At 54.8% G+C, this 13,915-nt stretch overlaps 3 protein-coding genes across 3 annotated transcripts; 1 reads left to right on the top strand and 2 right to left on the bottom strand.

Annotated features, from left to right (window-relative positions):
• The first annotated feature begins 3,619 nt into the window (after window positions 1-3,619).
• Window positions 3,620-4,741, top strand: C1QTNF4 (C1q and TNF related 4). The gene has a single exon (XM_063095847.1). It carries the CDS (start codon window positions 3,689-3,691, stop codon window positions 4,673-4,675), a length of 987 nt encoding a protein of 328 aa, XP_062951917.1. The 5' UTR covers window positions 3,620-3,688; the 3' UTR covers window positions 4,676-4,741.
• A 493-nt stretch (window positions 4,742-5,234) lies between these two features.
• On the bottom strand, window positions 5,235-7,955 carry FAM180B (family with sequence similarity 180 member B). Its single transcript, XM_063095496.1, has 3 exons — window positions 7,623-7,955; window positions 6,729-6,799; window positions 5,235-6,514 (listed from the first exon to the last, which is right to left on the bottom strand). Exons 1-3 carry the CDS (start codon window positions 7,708-7,710, stop codon window positions 6,119-6,121), a joined length of 555 nt encoding a protein of 184 aa, XP_062951566.1. The 5' UTR covers window positions 7,711-7,955; the 3' UTR covers window positions 5,235-6,118.
• A 1,136-nt stretch (window positions 7,956-9,091) lies between these two features.
• On the bottom strand, window positions 9,092-13,904 carry NDUFS3 (NADH:ubiquinone oxidoreductase core subunit S3). Its single transcript, XM_063093478.1, has 7 exons — window positions 13,790-13,904; window positions 13,613-13,678; window positions 12,317-12,414; window positions 11,956-12,105; window positions 10,960-11,085; window positions 10,705-10,824; window positions 9,092-9,357 (listed from the first exon to the last, which is right to left on the bottom strand). Exons 1-7 carry the CDS (start codon window positions 13,854-13,856, stop codon window positions 9,175-9,177), a joined length of 810 nt encoding a protein of 269 aa, XP_062949548.1. The 5' UTR covers window positions 13,857-13,904; the 3' UTR covers window positions 9,092-9,174.
• Between the last annotated feature and the right edge of the window lie 11 nt (window positions 13,905-13,915).

The following is a 13,915-nucleotide window of genomic DNA, read 5'->3' as shown; positions in this document are numbered from 1 at the left end:
CTCTGCAGGGGACACAGCTGACCCTCTGATGTCTGTGGACTCTGTTTTCCTCCTTCCAACCAACCAACTGCACATTTTCAGATTTGGAGGTGAGGAGGAAAAACCAGGTTATTTTAAGCTCTTCCTTTACTAGCGACACTGACCCATTTATCCTTCTCTTCCCTCAGACCCCCTCCCACTAAGCCACTCAGCCTGGACATCTGCCCCAGCCAAAATTTTACCTTCCACTGTCCCTGCAGCCCAAAGGCTAGTCCAGTCTCTTTGTCCTGCTCCACTCCTCTCTCCCCAACCAGGGAGGAACCTGGTCTGTACAGTGCTCTGGGCCACCCCCGGCTTGGCCTCTGCCTTGGGCCTCAGTTTCCCCATCTGCTATCTTGGATTAATAATGCCTGCTGTCTAGATCCAGAGGATGAGGCTCTGAGGAAGTCACGGGCGAGCAAGGGTCCGGTGCTCGGCGCAGGCTCCGTGCGGTGGCCCCGCTGCTCGGCTCCCTCTCTCGGCGCGCCCCTCCCTCTGCTGTCTACTCCCCTCCTCTCCCCCTTTCCGCCTCTCCCCTGCTTCTCCGCTCGCTCGCCTCCCTCTTGAGCTGTCCTTCCCTGTCCCTCACGCCTCCCCGCGCCCCGTCCCGGGGTCCCAGCGCCCTGCCCCCCGCCGCCCCCGCCAGGCCCGGGCCGCCGCAGCGCGGGCGGTCAGTGCGCAGCCCCCGCGCCCGCCCGCAGCCCGCAGCCCGCAGCCCCGCGCCGGATCGCGGGCTCGGACCGAACCCGACCCGACCGCCGCCCCCGGCCAGGTGAGGGCAGCTCAGGGGAGGCGGGAGAAGCCAGGCTTCCCCTCTATTGGAAACGTGGGCGGCGGAAGGCGCGGAGAAATCGGGTCCTTTTTCCTTGGAGGGAGGACCCGGGAGCTTTTTCATGAAAGAGGCTCAAGGGCTTTCACTCGGAAGTGATGGATGGAGGGAAGGTCTGGGGGAGACAGGTTTGGGGTACCCCTTTCTGGGGGATTTGTTTTTTCCATGAGAGAGGATTGTCTTCTGTGAAAGTGGGACTTATCTTCTTGGGAGGATGAGGGGTTTTCAAGGTAGGTGGGGAGGGGGGTTCCGGCAGGGCTGGAGGAGGGGTTCACTGGGGAGTGGGGGCTTGGCGCCGAGAAAAGCCCTGAGATCCCCACAGCCTGGCATCGCAGCAACGCCCCCCACCCCCCGAGGGCTCTGGGTCTGCCCAGCTTCCTATGTCCCAGTTTTTCTCTTTGAAGATGACTATTTTGAGCCCCACCTGCACAGAGCTAGGAACAGCCATTTCCTTCCCTGGAGCTAAGACGCCCACCTGACACCCTCCCGCCTCTGACCTGCTCAGGGAATGGAATCAGGGAAGGATTGGGGACCCAGGGATCTGGGAAATAAGCAGTGGTGGGTGAAACGGAGGCAAGGTGCTGGTGGGTGCAGCAGACTTGGCAGGGAGATTGCTGGGGGTAGGGTGGGCAGGTGCTCCTGGAGCACCACCTGCTAGGAAGGCAGCAGGATCAGGAAGAGTCCAGCTGTTCCCATAGTCCCAGGAGACTAAACGCTAGAGGGTGTTTTTGTTTGCTTGCTTGTTTTTGTTTGATTGTGCTTTCTTTCCTTCATTCTCCTTCACCCTGGATCCCAATACTCATCCCCCTGGTCTCCTCTCCTATTTTTGCAAAGAAGGAAACCGAGGCAGAGGACAGATTGGCTGGAGATACCTGTGTCTAGGAGAGAAGGGGTGGTAGGGGAAAGCACACTGATCTGGAGTCAAAAAGCTCTGTTCAAGGCTTGCCTCAGTGCTACATGGGTGACCTTGGGCCAAAATGCTTCCCCTTGTTGGGCCTCAGCTTTCTCTTCCATAAAATGGGAGAGAGCTTGCCTATCTTGCAGGTTTGCTGAGACCAGATGTGTCCAAAAGGGCTTTATAAAAGGGAATGAACCGGACACTTGTGAGGTGCAGTCCTCACCACTGTAGATGGGCCCCTTCCCTCCTCCCTGTCCTCACCAAGGGTATTGCCAACCCATAGGGCACCTTTGTGAGAATTAGAAAAAATACTTCCCCTGGAAGGTGACAGTGTTCAACCGGGCTAGCAACTTGGGGTTTTTGTTATGAGAATTAGAAGGCACATTTTACCCCAGGTGCAGCTCTAACAGCTAGACAGGCAGAATGTGGGCTAGATTCCGGCTCCCAACTACCCTCAGGAGAATGTCCCTGTGCAGGACACATCTGTACAGCTGCAGCTGGCAACCCTTTTCAGCAGGCTCCTGGTGTCTCTAAGAGACACAAAGCTACACACACTCCCAGAGTATTTTCTAGAGAAGCCCACATCCCAGGCTGTCTCTAGCTGATTTCTTTCCTGCTTGTCTCCACTTTGTGAGGACCTTTGGGTATTCACACAACCAAGCCTATGCCCTACTGGGAAACATGATGGAATCCCACCACCAAAGAGTGGCTCCGTTGAGCTAGGCAGCGCCTTCACCAAGCTCTTAGGGGCAGGAGTTACTGAGTCCCTAACTCCTTATGTCAAGAACGTGATCAAATCGCTTTTCTCAGGAACTAGAACTGACGCATATGCACACCTGGTGGCATTGCCATTTACAAACCATGTTGACATCTGGTATCTCAGAGCATCCTCACAGCAAGTTTGTGAGGCAGATCTCCTTCCCATTTACAAGAGAAGTCATGCCCAGAGAAGTTAAGGAACTTGCCCAAGATTTTACAGTGTGTAAGTGGTAGGGCCCATTTACAGGACCCTAGCCCAGATCTAGCTGTCCAGTCCTCTCCACTCTGCAGCCATTGAGTAACAAAGTTGCTGACTTCACAGCCTTGCTAAAGCCCTGCTGGAAATGTTGCCCTCCCGCCCTATCGCCAGCAGCCCCTGGCTCTCTCCTTCCCCTCAGTGATCAGCTCCCAATCAAAGACGAAGGAGTCACCTGCTCTTTTACTTTGATTTCATGGGAGCCACATCTCTCTTCTTCAGTGCAGGAAGGCCCCTGGGGAGTCCAGAGGTCCAGTGTGAGAGCTCACCCTTGACTGGGTCAGAGGCCGGGATAGGGGTCAGGGAGCAGTTATTTCCTTTCCTGCCCAGATGTGGGCTTAAACAGTATCCGTCATGAAGGACATGGCCACAATGAGCCAGAGCCTGCGTGAGGGGCAGGCCAAGGACCACAGAATAGCCCCAGGAAAATGGAGCAAGCTGAAGACTGAGGGAAACTGAGAGACCCCCTGCCTGCACACCCTCTGTGTCACCACAGGGGAAGGGGTGAGCAGACAGGGATGTAGGCACCTTCAACCAGCGCATTTCTGCTTGCCAGTGGTACATGTGTGAATACGTGTGTGAGCTTTCACTTGAGAAAAGGGTTTCAGTGCTTACAAAAAAAAAAGTGTGAGACTCACTAGGCTAATCCAATGGCTCTTGGAGTAGCTCCTAGACTGGCAGCATCAGCATCATGGAGAACTTTTAGAAATGCAAATTGTTGGGCACCATCCCAGACCTACTGAATAAACTCCGGGGACGGGGCCCAACTATGTGTTTTAATAAGCCATCCAGAGTGCAGGGAAACCGAGACCTAGTTGTGGGTCAAGGGCAGAGCAGGGCTGGGAAGAGAACCCACGTCTCCCAGTCCCGGAGGGCCAGGCATGAAGAGGCGGCCTCTGTCCAACCCTCCTCTCCTTCTCCCAAGGCCATGCTGCCGCTCCTGCTGGGCCTGCTGGGCCCGGCCGCATGCTGGGCCCTGGGCCCAGCCCCCGGCTCGGGCTCTTCCGAGCTGCGCTCGGCCTTCTCGGCGGCACGCACCACCCCGCTGGAGGGCACGTCGGAGATGGCGGTGACCTTCGACAAGGTGTACGTGAACATCGGGGGCGACTTCGACGCGGCCACGGGCCAGTTCCGCTGCCGCGTGCCCGGCGCCTACTTCTTCTCCTTCACGGCCGGCAAGGCCCCGCACAAGAGCCTGTCGGTGATGCTGGTGCGCAACCGCGACGAGGTGCAGGCGCTCGCCTTCGACGAGCAGCGGCGGCCGGGCGCGCGTCGCGTCGCCAGCCAGAGCGCCATGCTGCAGCTCGACTACGGCGACACGGTGTGGCTGCGGCTGCACGGCTCGCCGCAGTACGCGCTCGGCGCGCCCGGCGCCACGTTCAGCGGCTACCTGGTGTACGCCGACGCCGACGCCGACGCGCCTGCGCTCGGGCCGCCCGCGCCCCCCGAGCCGCGCTCGGCCTTCTCAGCGGCGCGCACGAGCAGCCTGGTGGGCTCGGACGCGGGTCCCGGGCCGCGGCACCGGCCGCTCGCCTTCGACACGGAGCTCGTCAACATCGGCGGCGACTTCGACGCGGCGGCAGGCGTGTTCCGCTGCCGCCTGCCGGGCGCCTACTTCTTTTCCTTCACCCTGGGCAAGCTGCCGCGTAAGACGCTGTCGGTGAAGCTGATGAAGAACCGCGACGAGGTGCAGGCCATGATTTACGACGACGGCGCCTCGCGGCGCCGCGAGATGCAGAGCCAGAGCGTGATGCTGGCGCTGAGGCGCGGCGACGCCGTCTGGCTGCTCAGCCACGACCACGACGGCTACGGTGCCTATAGCAACCACGGCAAGTACATCACCTTCTCCGGCTTCCTGGTGTACCCCGACCTCGCCCCCGCCGGCCCGCCCGGCCTCGGGCCTCCGGAGCTCTGAGCCCGGCCGGGAGAGGAGCCCGGGGGGCCGCGGGCACGCATGCCGAGCCGGTCCGCGGCCCGAACGCCCCGCCGGCTTCACTCTGCCAATAAAGTGCGCCTCGCCCGCCTGTCAGCCGAGCTCCCGCGCTCTGTCCTGCCTGCGACGCCTTGGCCCCGGGGCGGGAAGGGAAGGCACTGAGGCCCTCAGGCCCGAGGTGGGGGTCGCAAGTCCGAGAGCAGGATTCGGTCAGCCCCGGGAGGAGAGGGCGAGGAGGGGGGAATTTGAACCATCCATAACCCTTGGTGGGCCTCTCTGTCTGACTCCTTTCCATTGACCTACGACCTCATTCTTAAGGCCCGGCTGAGTCCTTTCTGTGACAAGGGCACCGCCCCGCCACCCCCCTGGGGACATGGGATTCACTACTTCTTCCAGGAGGGCGTGGGAATGGAATGGGAAGCTGATACCTGGTTGCCCTGACCTGCCCTCCCGGGGTGGGGAGGGTGGTTTGGTCAGGGCAGGGGTTACTTACTCTGACAGAATGACACAAGCTCCAGGAGGCCGGGACCGAACAGTTTATGGAAAGAGCTACACAGAATCAGGGCTACACCCACCCCAGCCCACCTCAGCTTGTCTCTCTCTCCGTGGGTCCTCTCCCAGCCTTACTCCCTCTTCTGGGGCCCTGGAGTCCGATGAAGATGGACCCAGACGTTTTTCTCCTCCCTCCCCCGAAAGAAGTAGTGTTCATTCACCTGCTTCCCTCCACTCCTCCAACAGACAGAACTCAAAAAGTCCAATCTGTTCTCCCAGCCCAGGTGGGGAACTTGGAGGCGTAGGGACCCCAGAGCCTTGGTTGATCTTAAGGGGTATCTAAATTAGAACTGGGTGCTGAGCACTTACTCCACAGGACCTCTCACAGACTGCCAGGGTAGGAGTTGGGAGGGTCTGACCTGGCCTTACCTAGGTGCAGCTTTCCTTTTAGCATTTCTTATTTATTTATTTATTTTTTAAAAGATGACCAGTAAGGTATCTTAACCCTTGACTTGGTGTTGTCAGCACCACGCTCTCCTGCGTGAGCTAACCGGCCATCCCTATCGGCGGCCCTCCTTTTAGCATTTCTTAAAAACACTTCTCAACTCTGACCCCTGACCCAGTGCGCACGCGCGCGCGCGCTCACACGCACGCACGCACGCACCCTGCAAGTCCTGCCTGTAGCTCTGCGCCTGCTGCACTTGCTGCCTGGCCTATCAGGGTCCAGGGAACATGATGGGGTAGGAGTAAGCAGAGGGGATGCGGGGAGGAGAGAAAGGGGTGTCCTGGGTGCAAGCCAAACCCAAAGATCTGAACACAGTAGGAATAACTCGGTACCAGAAGGAAGACCCTGCCTAGGATGGGTCTGGCTCAGGTTGGGGGGAGGGGGCTGTGGTTATAAGGGAGAGGTGAATGGCAGCTGAAAAGGAAGGGTCAGGGGAAAGGGTCAAGGATCAAGGCCCAGGGCCCCAGCGAAGGGGCCTGGTCCTGGGGGCAGAAGCCCTTGCACAGGTCCCAGAGTGTTTCCTGTGCCAGGAGGGTGAAGACCTGGGCCCAACGACCCCTCTCCTCAGCCTCACTAGCTGCATGGAGCCGGTAGACACAGGACAAGCCTGTGAGGAGCATGTGTTCAAAGTCCCAAGGGCTGAGAGGAGGCCCCTTCCGCAGGTTCTGGAGCTGCTTCAGCCGCTGCTCAGCACCCTCCAAGTCTCTGGGCACTCGGTGCTGTAGGAGGAGCCTGAGTCGGCGGCCTGGATGTGTGGATGCTAGTTCTTCATCCTGGATGTGCAGCTGCCCCATGATATCCAGCTCCAGTCCAGCCCAGAGCAGCTGTAAGGGGAGTCATGTAAGGGGTGGGCTGTGGCCTGGGGAGCAGGGCAGGGAGCAAGAGTGGGCCGGGGGGGGGGGCATAAGCAGGTAGTAGGACCATGCTGGGTTGCCCACTCCCGCCCGACCGCCAGCAAGGCCACCCTAAGACATCCCTCTTCCCAACCCTGAGCTTAGGGACACTCCCACCCCCATGTCCCAAGCTGGGAGGAAAGACCTCAAACATCACTTCCGGGGCCTCTGGCTCCTGCAGGCCACCTCCCACGCTGGTGCTGTCCATGGGCTGCCCTGGGGCAGCAGAGAGGAGTCAGGCCCCTGCTGTGCTCCACCCTGAATGCCCCAGCCTCCCAGAAGTGCCCTCAGCTGTGTGGTAGGGGTCCCTAGTAGTTCTATCTACAAAAGGGCAGGAAAGCCATCCCATGCTTCCCTCCTGTCCCCCACATGCATACACATGCACATTGACATTCACCCACCCCAAAAGCATCATCCCAAGCCTGATTACCATCTTAGCAAATGCCCAGGACTCCTTTAACTTTCACAATGCCCTTGGTAAAGAGCTCCAGGCCCCACAGGTCACAAGACCCTTCCCCTCCCCATTCCTTTCCCTATAATTATCTGGGGTCAGTGTGACCTAAAATAGTGCCAATGACCCTCCCCACAGGATGAGGAGTTCTTTGGGAAGAATTTATTCTTTCCCTACTCCTCAGTAGTGGATCCTGTGCAAGGCAGGGAGGACCGGGCAGGACAGAATGTCTGTTGCAGCTTCCTCTATCCCACACCCTGGGGTGTTGCCTACTTCTTGCAATGATTGTCCCAAGCCCAGGGAAAGTCAAGAGACCTTGCTTTGGGCATCAGCTGGAATAAGCCCAGGGCCCTGCTCTGTCCAGGGCTAGCATTAAGAGCACCTAGGTCTATCTCCCTAGGCTTCACCTGGACCTTTCCAGTTCTGGGGATGGGGCCCACACGATTACCCACTGCAGCACATGTCACCCTGGTACCCATCATGCCCACATTTCCTCTGCCTTGCTAGGTTCAGATAGGGCCAACTGTAACTGCTGTCAACCCAACAGCTTTCCTTGGCTTCTATCCACCCATCCTGAAGCCCCGGTACCTGCATGGTGCTGGGTTGTAGTAACCCCAGGGAGAAGGAGGCAAATAGCTACAACTTGGCAAGCCAAGAACTGCACTGTTGCAGCCATGCTCCACCACGTCGTCTGAGTCTCTCTCCCCAGCAGCTCTCGGCTCCCTCATCTGCCTGCCACACACCCCGGCTTCAACTTTCCTCTGCAGGCTGCCCCAGTGTTCCGTTTTACGTCAGTCTTCAATGCTGAACAGGGAGGGGCTGGCCAGGGAAAGGCTGGCCGTGGCCTCCGTCACCTCCCGGGCGCTCTTTCCATCCCTTGGAAGTGGGAATCTAGTTGTTGGCAGGAGCCTGGCTCCCTGCTTGTCAGGCTCTCGGCCTGTTCCTGCCCAGATGGGCGGGATGCTTAGATAATAGGAAAAAGGTGTTTGGTAGCCAACAGCTCTAGCCTGGCCCTCTCAAGCCCAGGGAGTAACACTACCTACTATCTGTCCTCACCCTCAAAACATCCTGTAACTGAGACCAGCCCCTACACCCAGTCCAGCCCAGCCCAGCCCAGCCCAGCCTCCAGGGAGCCCCAGAGCAGCCAAGAGCGTCAGCTGCAAAGTCTGGTCCTCCAAATGCATGGTGGGCGAGCTAGGTGGCCCATGGACAGGCAGAGCCAAGCACTCCCATCTCAGGCATTCAGCCACAGCGTGAACAGATCCTAGACCAGCTGGGGTAGGTACTGTCCCCTGGAAGACAGACAAATCTGCAGCTCCTTAGTATTTTTTGCCCCAGCCCTGGACCCCTTCTATTTGCTAACAACATTCCTAGCTCAGGCCAGAAACTGAAAGATTCCCTTAGCCCAAGTGTGATGGGCTATGAGGCTACAGGAGTAGTACATAGGGTCTAAGACTCAAAAATGAGCTGAGGTTCTTCCTGGCCCTGACTATTGGCTTATGGAACCCTGTGGATGTCTGGGTGAGATGAGAATGAACTGGGGTTTCCCTGGTTCCACCCAGGCCCGTGGACCTATCAGCTACCACCAGATAGTCTGCTGCGACAAGGGGATTTCTCCAGTTGTTGAGACTCCTCTAGTTCTCATTAGGGGCCATGCCACACCCGTCCTGAGCTACCCATCCTATGGACTATGAGAACTTCCAATTACAGCTCCAGAATCCCTCTCAGAAATACATCCAGGCCTGCAAATCACCATATCTGCAACTGCACTATGTAGTCTCATTAAAATAGACTCCCCTGGGCCGAGCCTGTGGCGCACTCGGTAGCGTGCTGCGCTAGCAGCGCGGCGACGCTCCCGCCGCGGGTTCGGATCCTATATAGGAATGGCCGGTGCACTCACTGGCTGAGTGCCGGTCACGAAAAAGACAAAAAAAAAAAAAAAAAAAAAATAGACTCCCCTGCTTTGGTAGGGTCTAAGAGGGCAGAGAAACACCCCTGCCTGCATCTCTCCTCCTGAGTCAAAGTGTAACTTCTACCCATTATAAGCGCACAGGAAGTGGTGAGTCTAAGTAAGAATTTATTTACACAGACACTCAATTATAGATAAGGCGCTTTCTAGGATCCACATGCTTTCCCTGGACTACTTGACTTCAGGCTTCTTGGCTTCAGGCGGCTTGTCTCCGGCTTCAAGCTTGAGACTTTCAGGGGGCTGGCGATAGGCAGGGAAAGCCTCCCAAGGGCTGTTCAGGTCAAATTTGCGGAACTCTTGGGCCAACTCCACTGGCTCTGCCACCACTCGCTTCACCTCATCATCATAGCGTAACTGCAGTGCAAAAGGCAGGCTTGAGTACTGAGGAAGGCCTTGTTACAGCCACTAAGGAGCCCACTTTCACAAGGCCATGGTTGATTTCCCCAGTTCCTGTCCCTCTCTGTCCTTGACTCCTGTCCCAGCCTCTGTCAATAAGTCTCCATCCACATCTGTGGTACCTACCAGGCCACTTCCCAACCAGCTAGTATGGGATCCCAAAATGGCCTCTACCTCTCATTCCCTGCTGGACTGGGTCAGACTCCTCTGCCCACCACATCATAAGCTGTGAACCCTTTTCCAACAGAACTGATTCTGCTCACCCCCACACACTCCTATAAGATAATGGTAAGCATTTGCCCAAGATTAGGGAGCAGTCAGTAGCTGAAAAGAGTAAACTTAAACTGGCAGGCGTACTTCAAACGCTATGGCCTTGGGATTATCACTGTCAAGATCTAAAGCAGTACATATGGCATGGCTGTTCTTGTTATTGGAGGATTAGCTGGATAAGGAAAGGATAACCAGGTGCTGGAGTGAAGAGGCAAACCAGGTAAGGGAGACAGCAGGAGTGAGTGAAAGGGAAAAAAGAGGGAAGTAGCACTGACCAGAAGTAGCATGAGAAAGAAATGGGAGCATGGAAAGCACTAAGAAAACAGGAGCATTCGGGTACAAAGGAGCAGGGCTAGAATAACACATATCGACATTCCTAAAAAGTTACTTTACAAAATTCACATGTGTGTATGTATATAATAGATGATCTTCTTGCTAATAAACAACTTGTAGCACCACTGAAATTTTTTATGAGGACTTGTAGTCACAAGTTGCTGATCCTGCCTCTGGCCATTCTTTCTTTTTTTGGTGGCTGGCCAGTATGGGGATCTCAATCCTTGACCTTGGTGTTACAACACTGCATTCTAACCAAATGAGCTAACCAGACAGCCCTCATTCTTGAGGGCTGAACATTTAGTGCCTTCCCTTTCAGCTGCATTCCCAGAGGTCCCGAGCAGGGTAAAATAATTCTCTGCTTTCAGGTCATGGGGACAGACTGTCTGCCTTGATCATTAAAATGATCATTACAGTAATGGCTAGCATCAGTCGAGCATTTACAATACACTAGTCTTTACATACTTAATGCTCACCACAAATCCATCAATTAAGTGCTGTTATTGTTTCCATTTTACAGATGAGGAAACTGAGTCATAGTCAAATTAAATAATTTGCCCCAGATTACAGAAGTAAAGCTAAGATTTGAATCTAGAGCCTGCTCTTAAACCACCACAATCCACAAACCATCTATGCACAGGATCCCCCAGGTTCCCTGCAAGTCCCTCCCTGAGGCTGCTGTTCCAGTTCCAAGTCTCCTACCTCAACATAGCCAGAAAGGGGGAAGTCTTTCCGGAAAGGATGTCCCTCGAAGCCATAATCTGTCAAGATCCTTCTTAGGTCAGGGTGGTTAGCAAAGAAGACTCCAAACATGTCCCAGATCTAGAAAAGAGAGGCCACAAGCAACCAGTCCATCAGGGCCAACAGCAGGGGTGAGTGCCTGCACTGAATCCCATAGTTTCAACCAATTCCACAGCTCTGGCCCAGAGGCAGGGTCCACCACAGCTGGTAACTCACCTCCCTCTCATACCAGTTGGCTGCCTTGTACACAGGGACAGTGGACTCAATGGGCGTCAGCTCATCTGTATAGGTCTTCACACGGATCCGTGAGTTGAAGCGCAGAGACAGCAGGTTGTAAACAATCTAGGGAGAACAGAAGGAGCTGGAGGATCAAGATGGCCATAGGTTGACGGGTCTGGGGTAAGAGTCCTTGGGTGGGAGCATCAGTTGTGAGGATACAGGGTGGGCTAGGGTTCAAACCTGTGACCCTGCCTTCTGTTCTGAAGCTCAAAACCTTAAGTTGCCATTAAACTTACAACTACTTCCAAAGGCCCAGGCCACAGCTGTAGCTCAGCATGCCTATCTTTGCTCATACTACTCCCTCTGTCTGGGATATCTCTCTGCCCACCCCCTCCCCCTGGCTAATTCCTGGTCTGCTCATCTGTTAAGATTCAGCACAAACATTTGCTCTCTTCAAAGAAGCTTCCCATACAAGGCTAAACGCCACACCTGCATTCTTAAAGAAAGCATCCCTCTAACATCCTATGTATTATGTTACTATTGTAAGCTGTTTCTGTGTCTTTCTCCCTCACTAGAATGTGAGGGACTCCTGGAGGGCAGATATTGGGTGTTACTTCTCTCTTGATCTCAGGGACTGGCATATAGATGACCAGTAAATAACAATAGCTTTGAGAACTTACTGTGTACTAGTAATTTACCTGCACTACCTCATTTGATCCTTACAACCACCCTATAAAATAGGGACCTTATGCTTATTTTGCAGATAAGAACACTAAGGCTCAGAAAGATCAAACAAAATGTTGACATCACACAGCCTGTTAGTGACAGGATTCAAACTTAAGGTCTACTTGATTCTGAAGTTTAACTGCTATGTTCTACTGTTTGACACAAACTGAAACTAAGGAGGTTATGGTTCCTATAGGTAGTTGTCACTCTGAAACTTTTGTTCCCTATCCTACCCTTACTTCCCAAACCTCAAATCTCTTGACTGACCTCAAAACGGTTCTGCCGGGTTGGGATGTCCACTGCTGTCAAGTCAGCCAAGGATTTGAATTGTGCATTGGTGTGATCTCTGAGGAATGTCAGCACTGGGATGACTCCATCGGGATGGATACAGATCTCTAACTCATTGAAGCAGGATACCTGCATACATGGAAGGGAGGTGAGAGGGAACAAAGAGCAACTGAGGGAGCAGCTAACTTCCACTGGAGTCTCCTGGTCTAAGGCAGAGAAAGAAGCCCAAGTTTGGGAAGGAGGAGTCTGTGGTTTCTCAGAATCAGGCCGCCCAATCCCACAAGCCCTGAGAACACGGTTCTTTCTTGACTCAGACCCAAACAACAGTAGTGAATATTACCTGAACTTGTTGGACATACTTGGGCAGGATTTCAGCCACATACTCTCCAAAAGCTGAGAGCTGATTGTGGGCCACATCATTCCGTGGTCTGACAGTGGCTGGAAGGAAAAGGCATATTTAACAAAGGAATGGAGAAGGCAGCAGCCAGCCCAACATCCAGTCTCTTGGGCTTGCAAGGGATGTCATCCCCCAGCAGGGCTCCCTGCAGAACCTTGAGAAAGGTGCAGGCGAAGTTTCCTCTTCCAAGGAATAGGAGTTGATGAAAACCTGGGGAAAACGCCACCTCAACTACACAGTCCACAAAGACTCTTCTCATTACTGCAGCTGGGGTGTTTGCCTCTTCTCAAAACTATTCCATGATTCCTCCCTCACACTGCCTGCATTTCTGCTGAAGCAGCATAGTCTCAGCCTTCCTACCAGACTAGGAGCTCTTTAAGGATGGAGAGCAGAACTTCTGCTCTTGTACCAGGTTCTCAAACTAGGAACTTCAGGGCTGCCAAACACTCTCAGATTAATCTCTTTGAAACCCCATTTTTAAAAAATCAATAAGAAAACTGAGGCCCAGAAAGGAAGAAATGCCAGGTATCCTAACTTCCAGTCTGCTTATGTTGACTATAACATAGTACCACTGAGCACAAACATCACAGGTAGCAAAGTAATGGTTAAGTGTCCTTTGCCTTTGGCAGCAGGCAGGCCTCCTCTGTCATTTGCTAGGTCTGTGACCCTAAGCAATTTAATTCTCTAGACTGTTTCTTGATCTATAGTACAGAGCGTTAAAATGCTATCTACCTCATAAGGCTGTTGTGAGGACTAAGATAATTCACTAAAACGTGTAGCGAGGTGCCTGGCACGCAGCAAGCACTCAATTAACGTGATCTACTATTATTACGGAGCTCTGAGGCCCAAGGGTTACGTTCCTGCTCTCAAAGAGCTGACAGTTTAATCAGAAAAAAGGAGATAGGGACTGGCCGGTTAGCTCAGTGGGCTGGAGCGCAGTGTTGTAATGCCAAGGTCGAGGGTTTGGATCCCCATACAGGCCTGCCGCCAAAGAAAAAGGGGGCGGGGTCACGGAAACGGACAAGGGACAATCTGGGCCATCAGAGAAGCCTAAGGGCACAGGGAGGGCTCGATTATGTCTGCAGAGTGAAGACCACTGTAGTCGGGTCTCCAAAGACAAGCACAGACTTGCCAGGAGGATGCACGAAGGGTATCCTAGGACAAAGACAAACATCGACGAAGAGAATGAAGGGACGCCCACCGATAGTCCGGAGAAGAGCGCTGCCCGCACATACTCACGGCGCGTGTCAGCCGCGGCGCTCTCCCTCCTCACCGGCAGCAACAGTACCGAGGGTCGCCCAGCCCCTGCACGGGGAGATAAAAGGCACAGACAAGCGGGATGAGGCCTGAGGAGCTCTCTGCGCTGGGCACGCCGCTGCTCCTGACCCCGGCCTCAGCCAGCTGCCCCCTGCTCACCCCTGGCCAGAGCCGCGGCTCCCACCAGTCCGCGCCACCAGACTCTGGCTGCAGCCGTCGCCGCCATATTCCCCGGATACAGACCAGGCAGCTGAAGGATAGCCGGCAGGACACGGAGCCCCAAGG

The sequence above is a fragment of the Cynocephalus volans genome, chromosome 4, assembly GCF_027409185.1.
Source record: "Cynocephalus volans isolate mCynVol1 chromosome 4, mCynVol1.pri, whole genome shotgun sequence".
Taxonomy (NCBI): Eukaryota; Metazoa; Chordata; class Mammalia; order Dermoptera; family Cynocephalidae; genus Cynocephalus; species Cynocephalus volans.
Note: the sequence above shows the minus strand (reverse complement) of the source record. Positions and strands in the feature narration are given on the sequence as shown.

Bases quoted from the DNA above. Each gene is read 5' to 3' on its own strand.
- C1QTNF4 (XM_063095847.1), top strand. From the start codon at position 3,689: ATGCTGCCGCTCCTGCTGGGCCTGCTGGGCCCGGCCGCATGCTGGGCC.
- FAM180B (XM_063095496.1), bottom strand. From the start codon at position 7,710: ATGGCTGCAACAGTGCAGTTCTTGGCTTGCCAAGTTGTAGCTATTTGC. The intron at 6,800-7,622 runs GTACCGGGGCTT...CTGCTGCCCCAG, and splicing joins TACAACCCAGCACCATGCAG to GGCAGCCCATGGACAGCACC. The intron at 6,515-6,728 runs GTCTTTCCTCCC...CTCCCCTTACAG, and splicing joins CCCCGGAAGTGATGTTTGAG to CTGCTCTGGGCTGGACTGGA.
- NDUFS3 (XM_063093478.1), bottom strand. From the start codon at position 13,856: ATGGCGGCGACGGCTGCAGCCAGAGTCTGGTGGCGCGGACTGGTGGGA. The intron at 10,825-10,959 runs GTGAGTTACCAG...TCTCTTTTCTAG, and splicing joins CCAACTGGTATGAGAGGGAG to ATCTGGGACATGTTTGGAGT. The intron at 9,358-10,704 runs GTAGGAGACTTG...TTTGCACTGCAG, and splicing joins CCCTTTCTGGCTATGTTGAG to TTACGCTATGATGATGAGGT.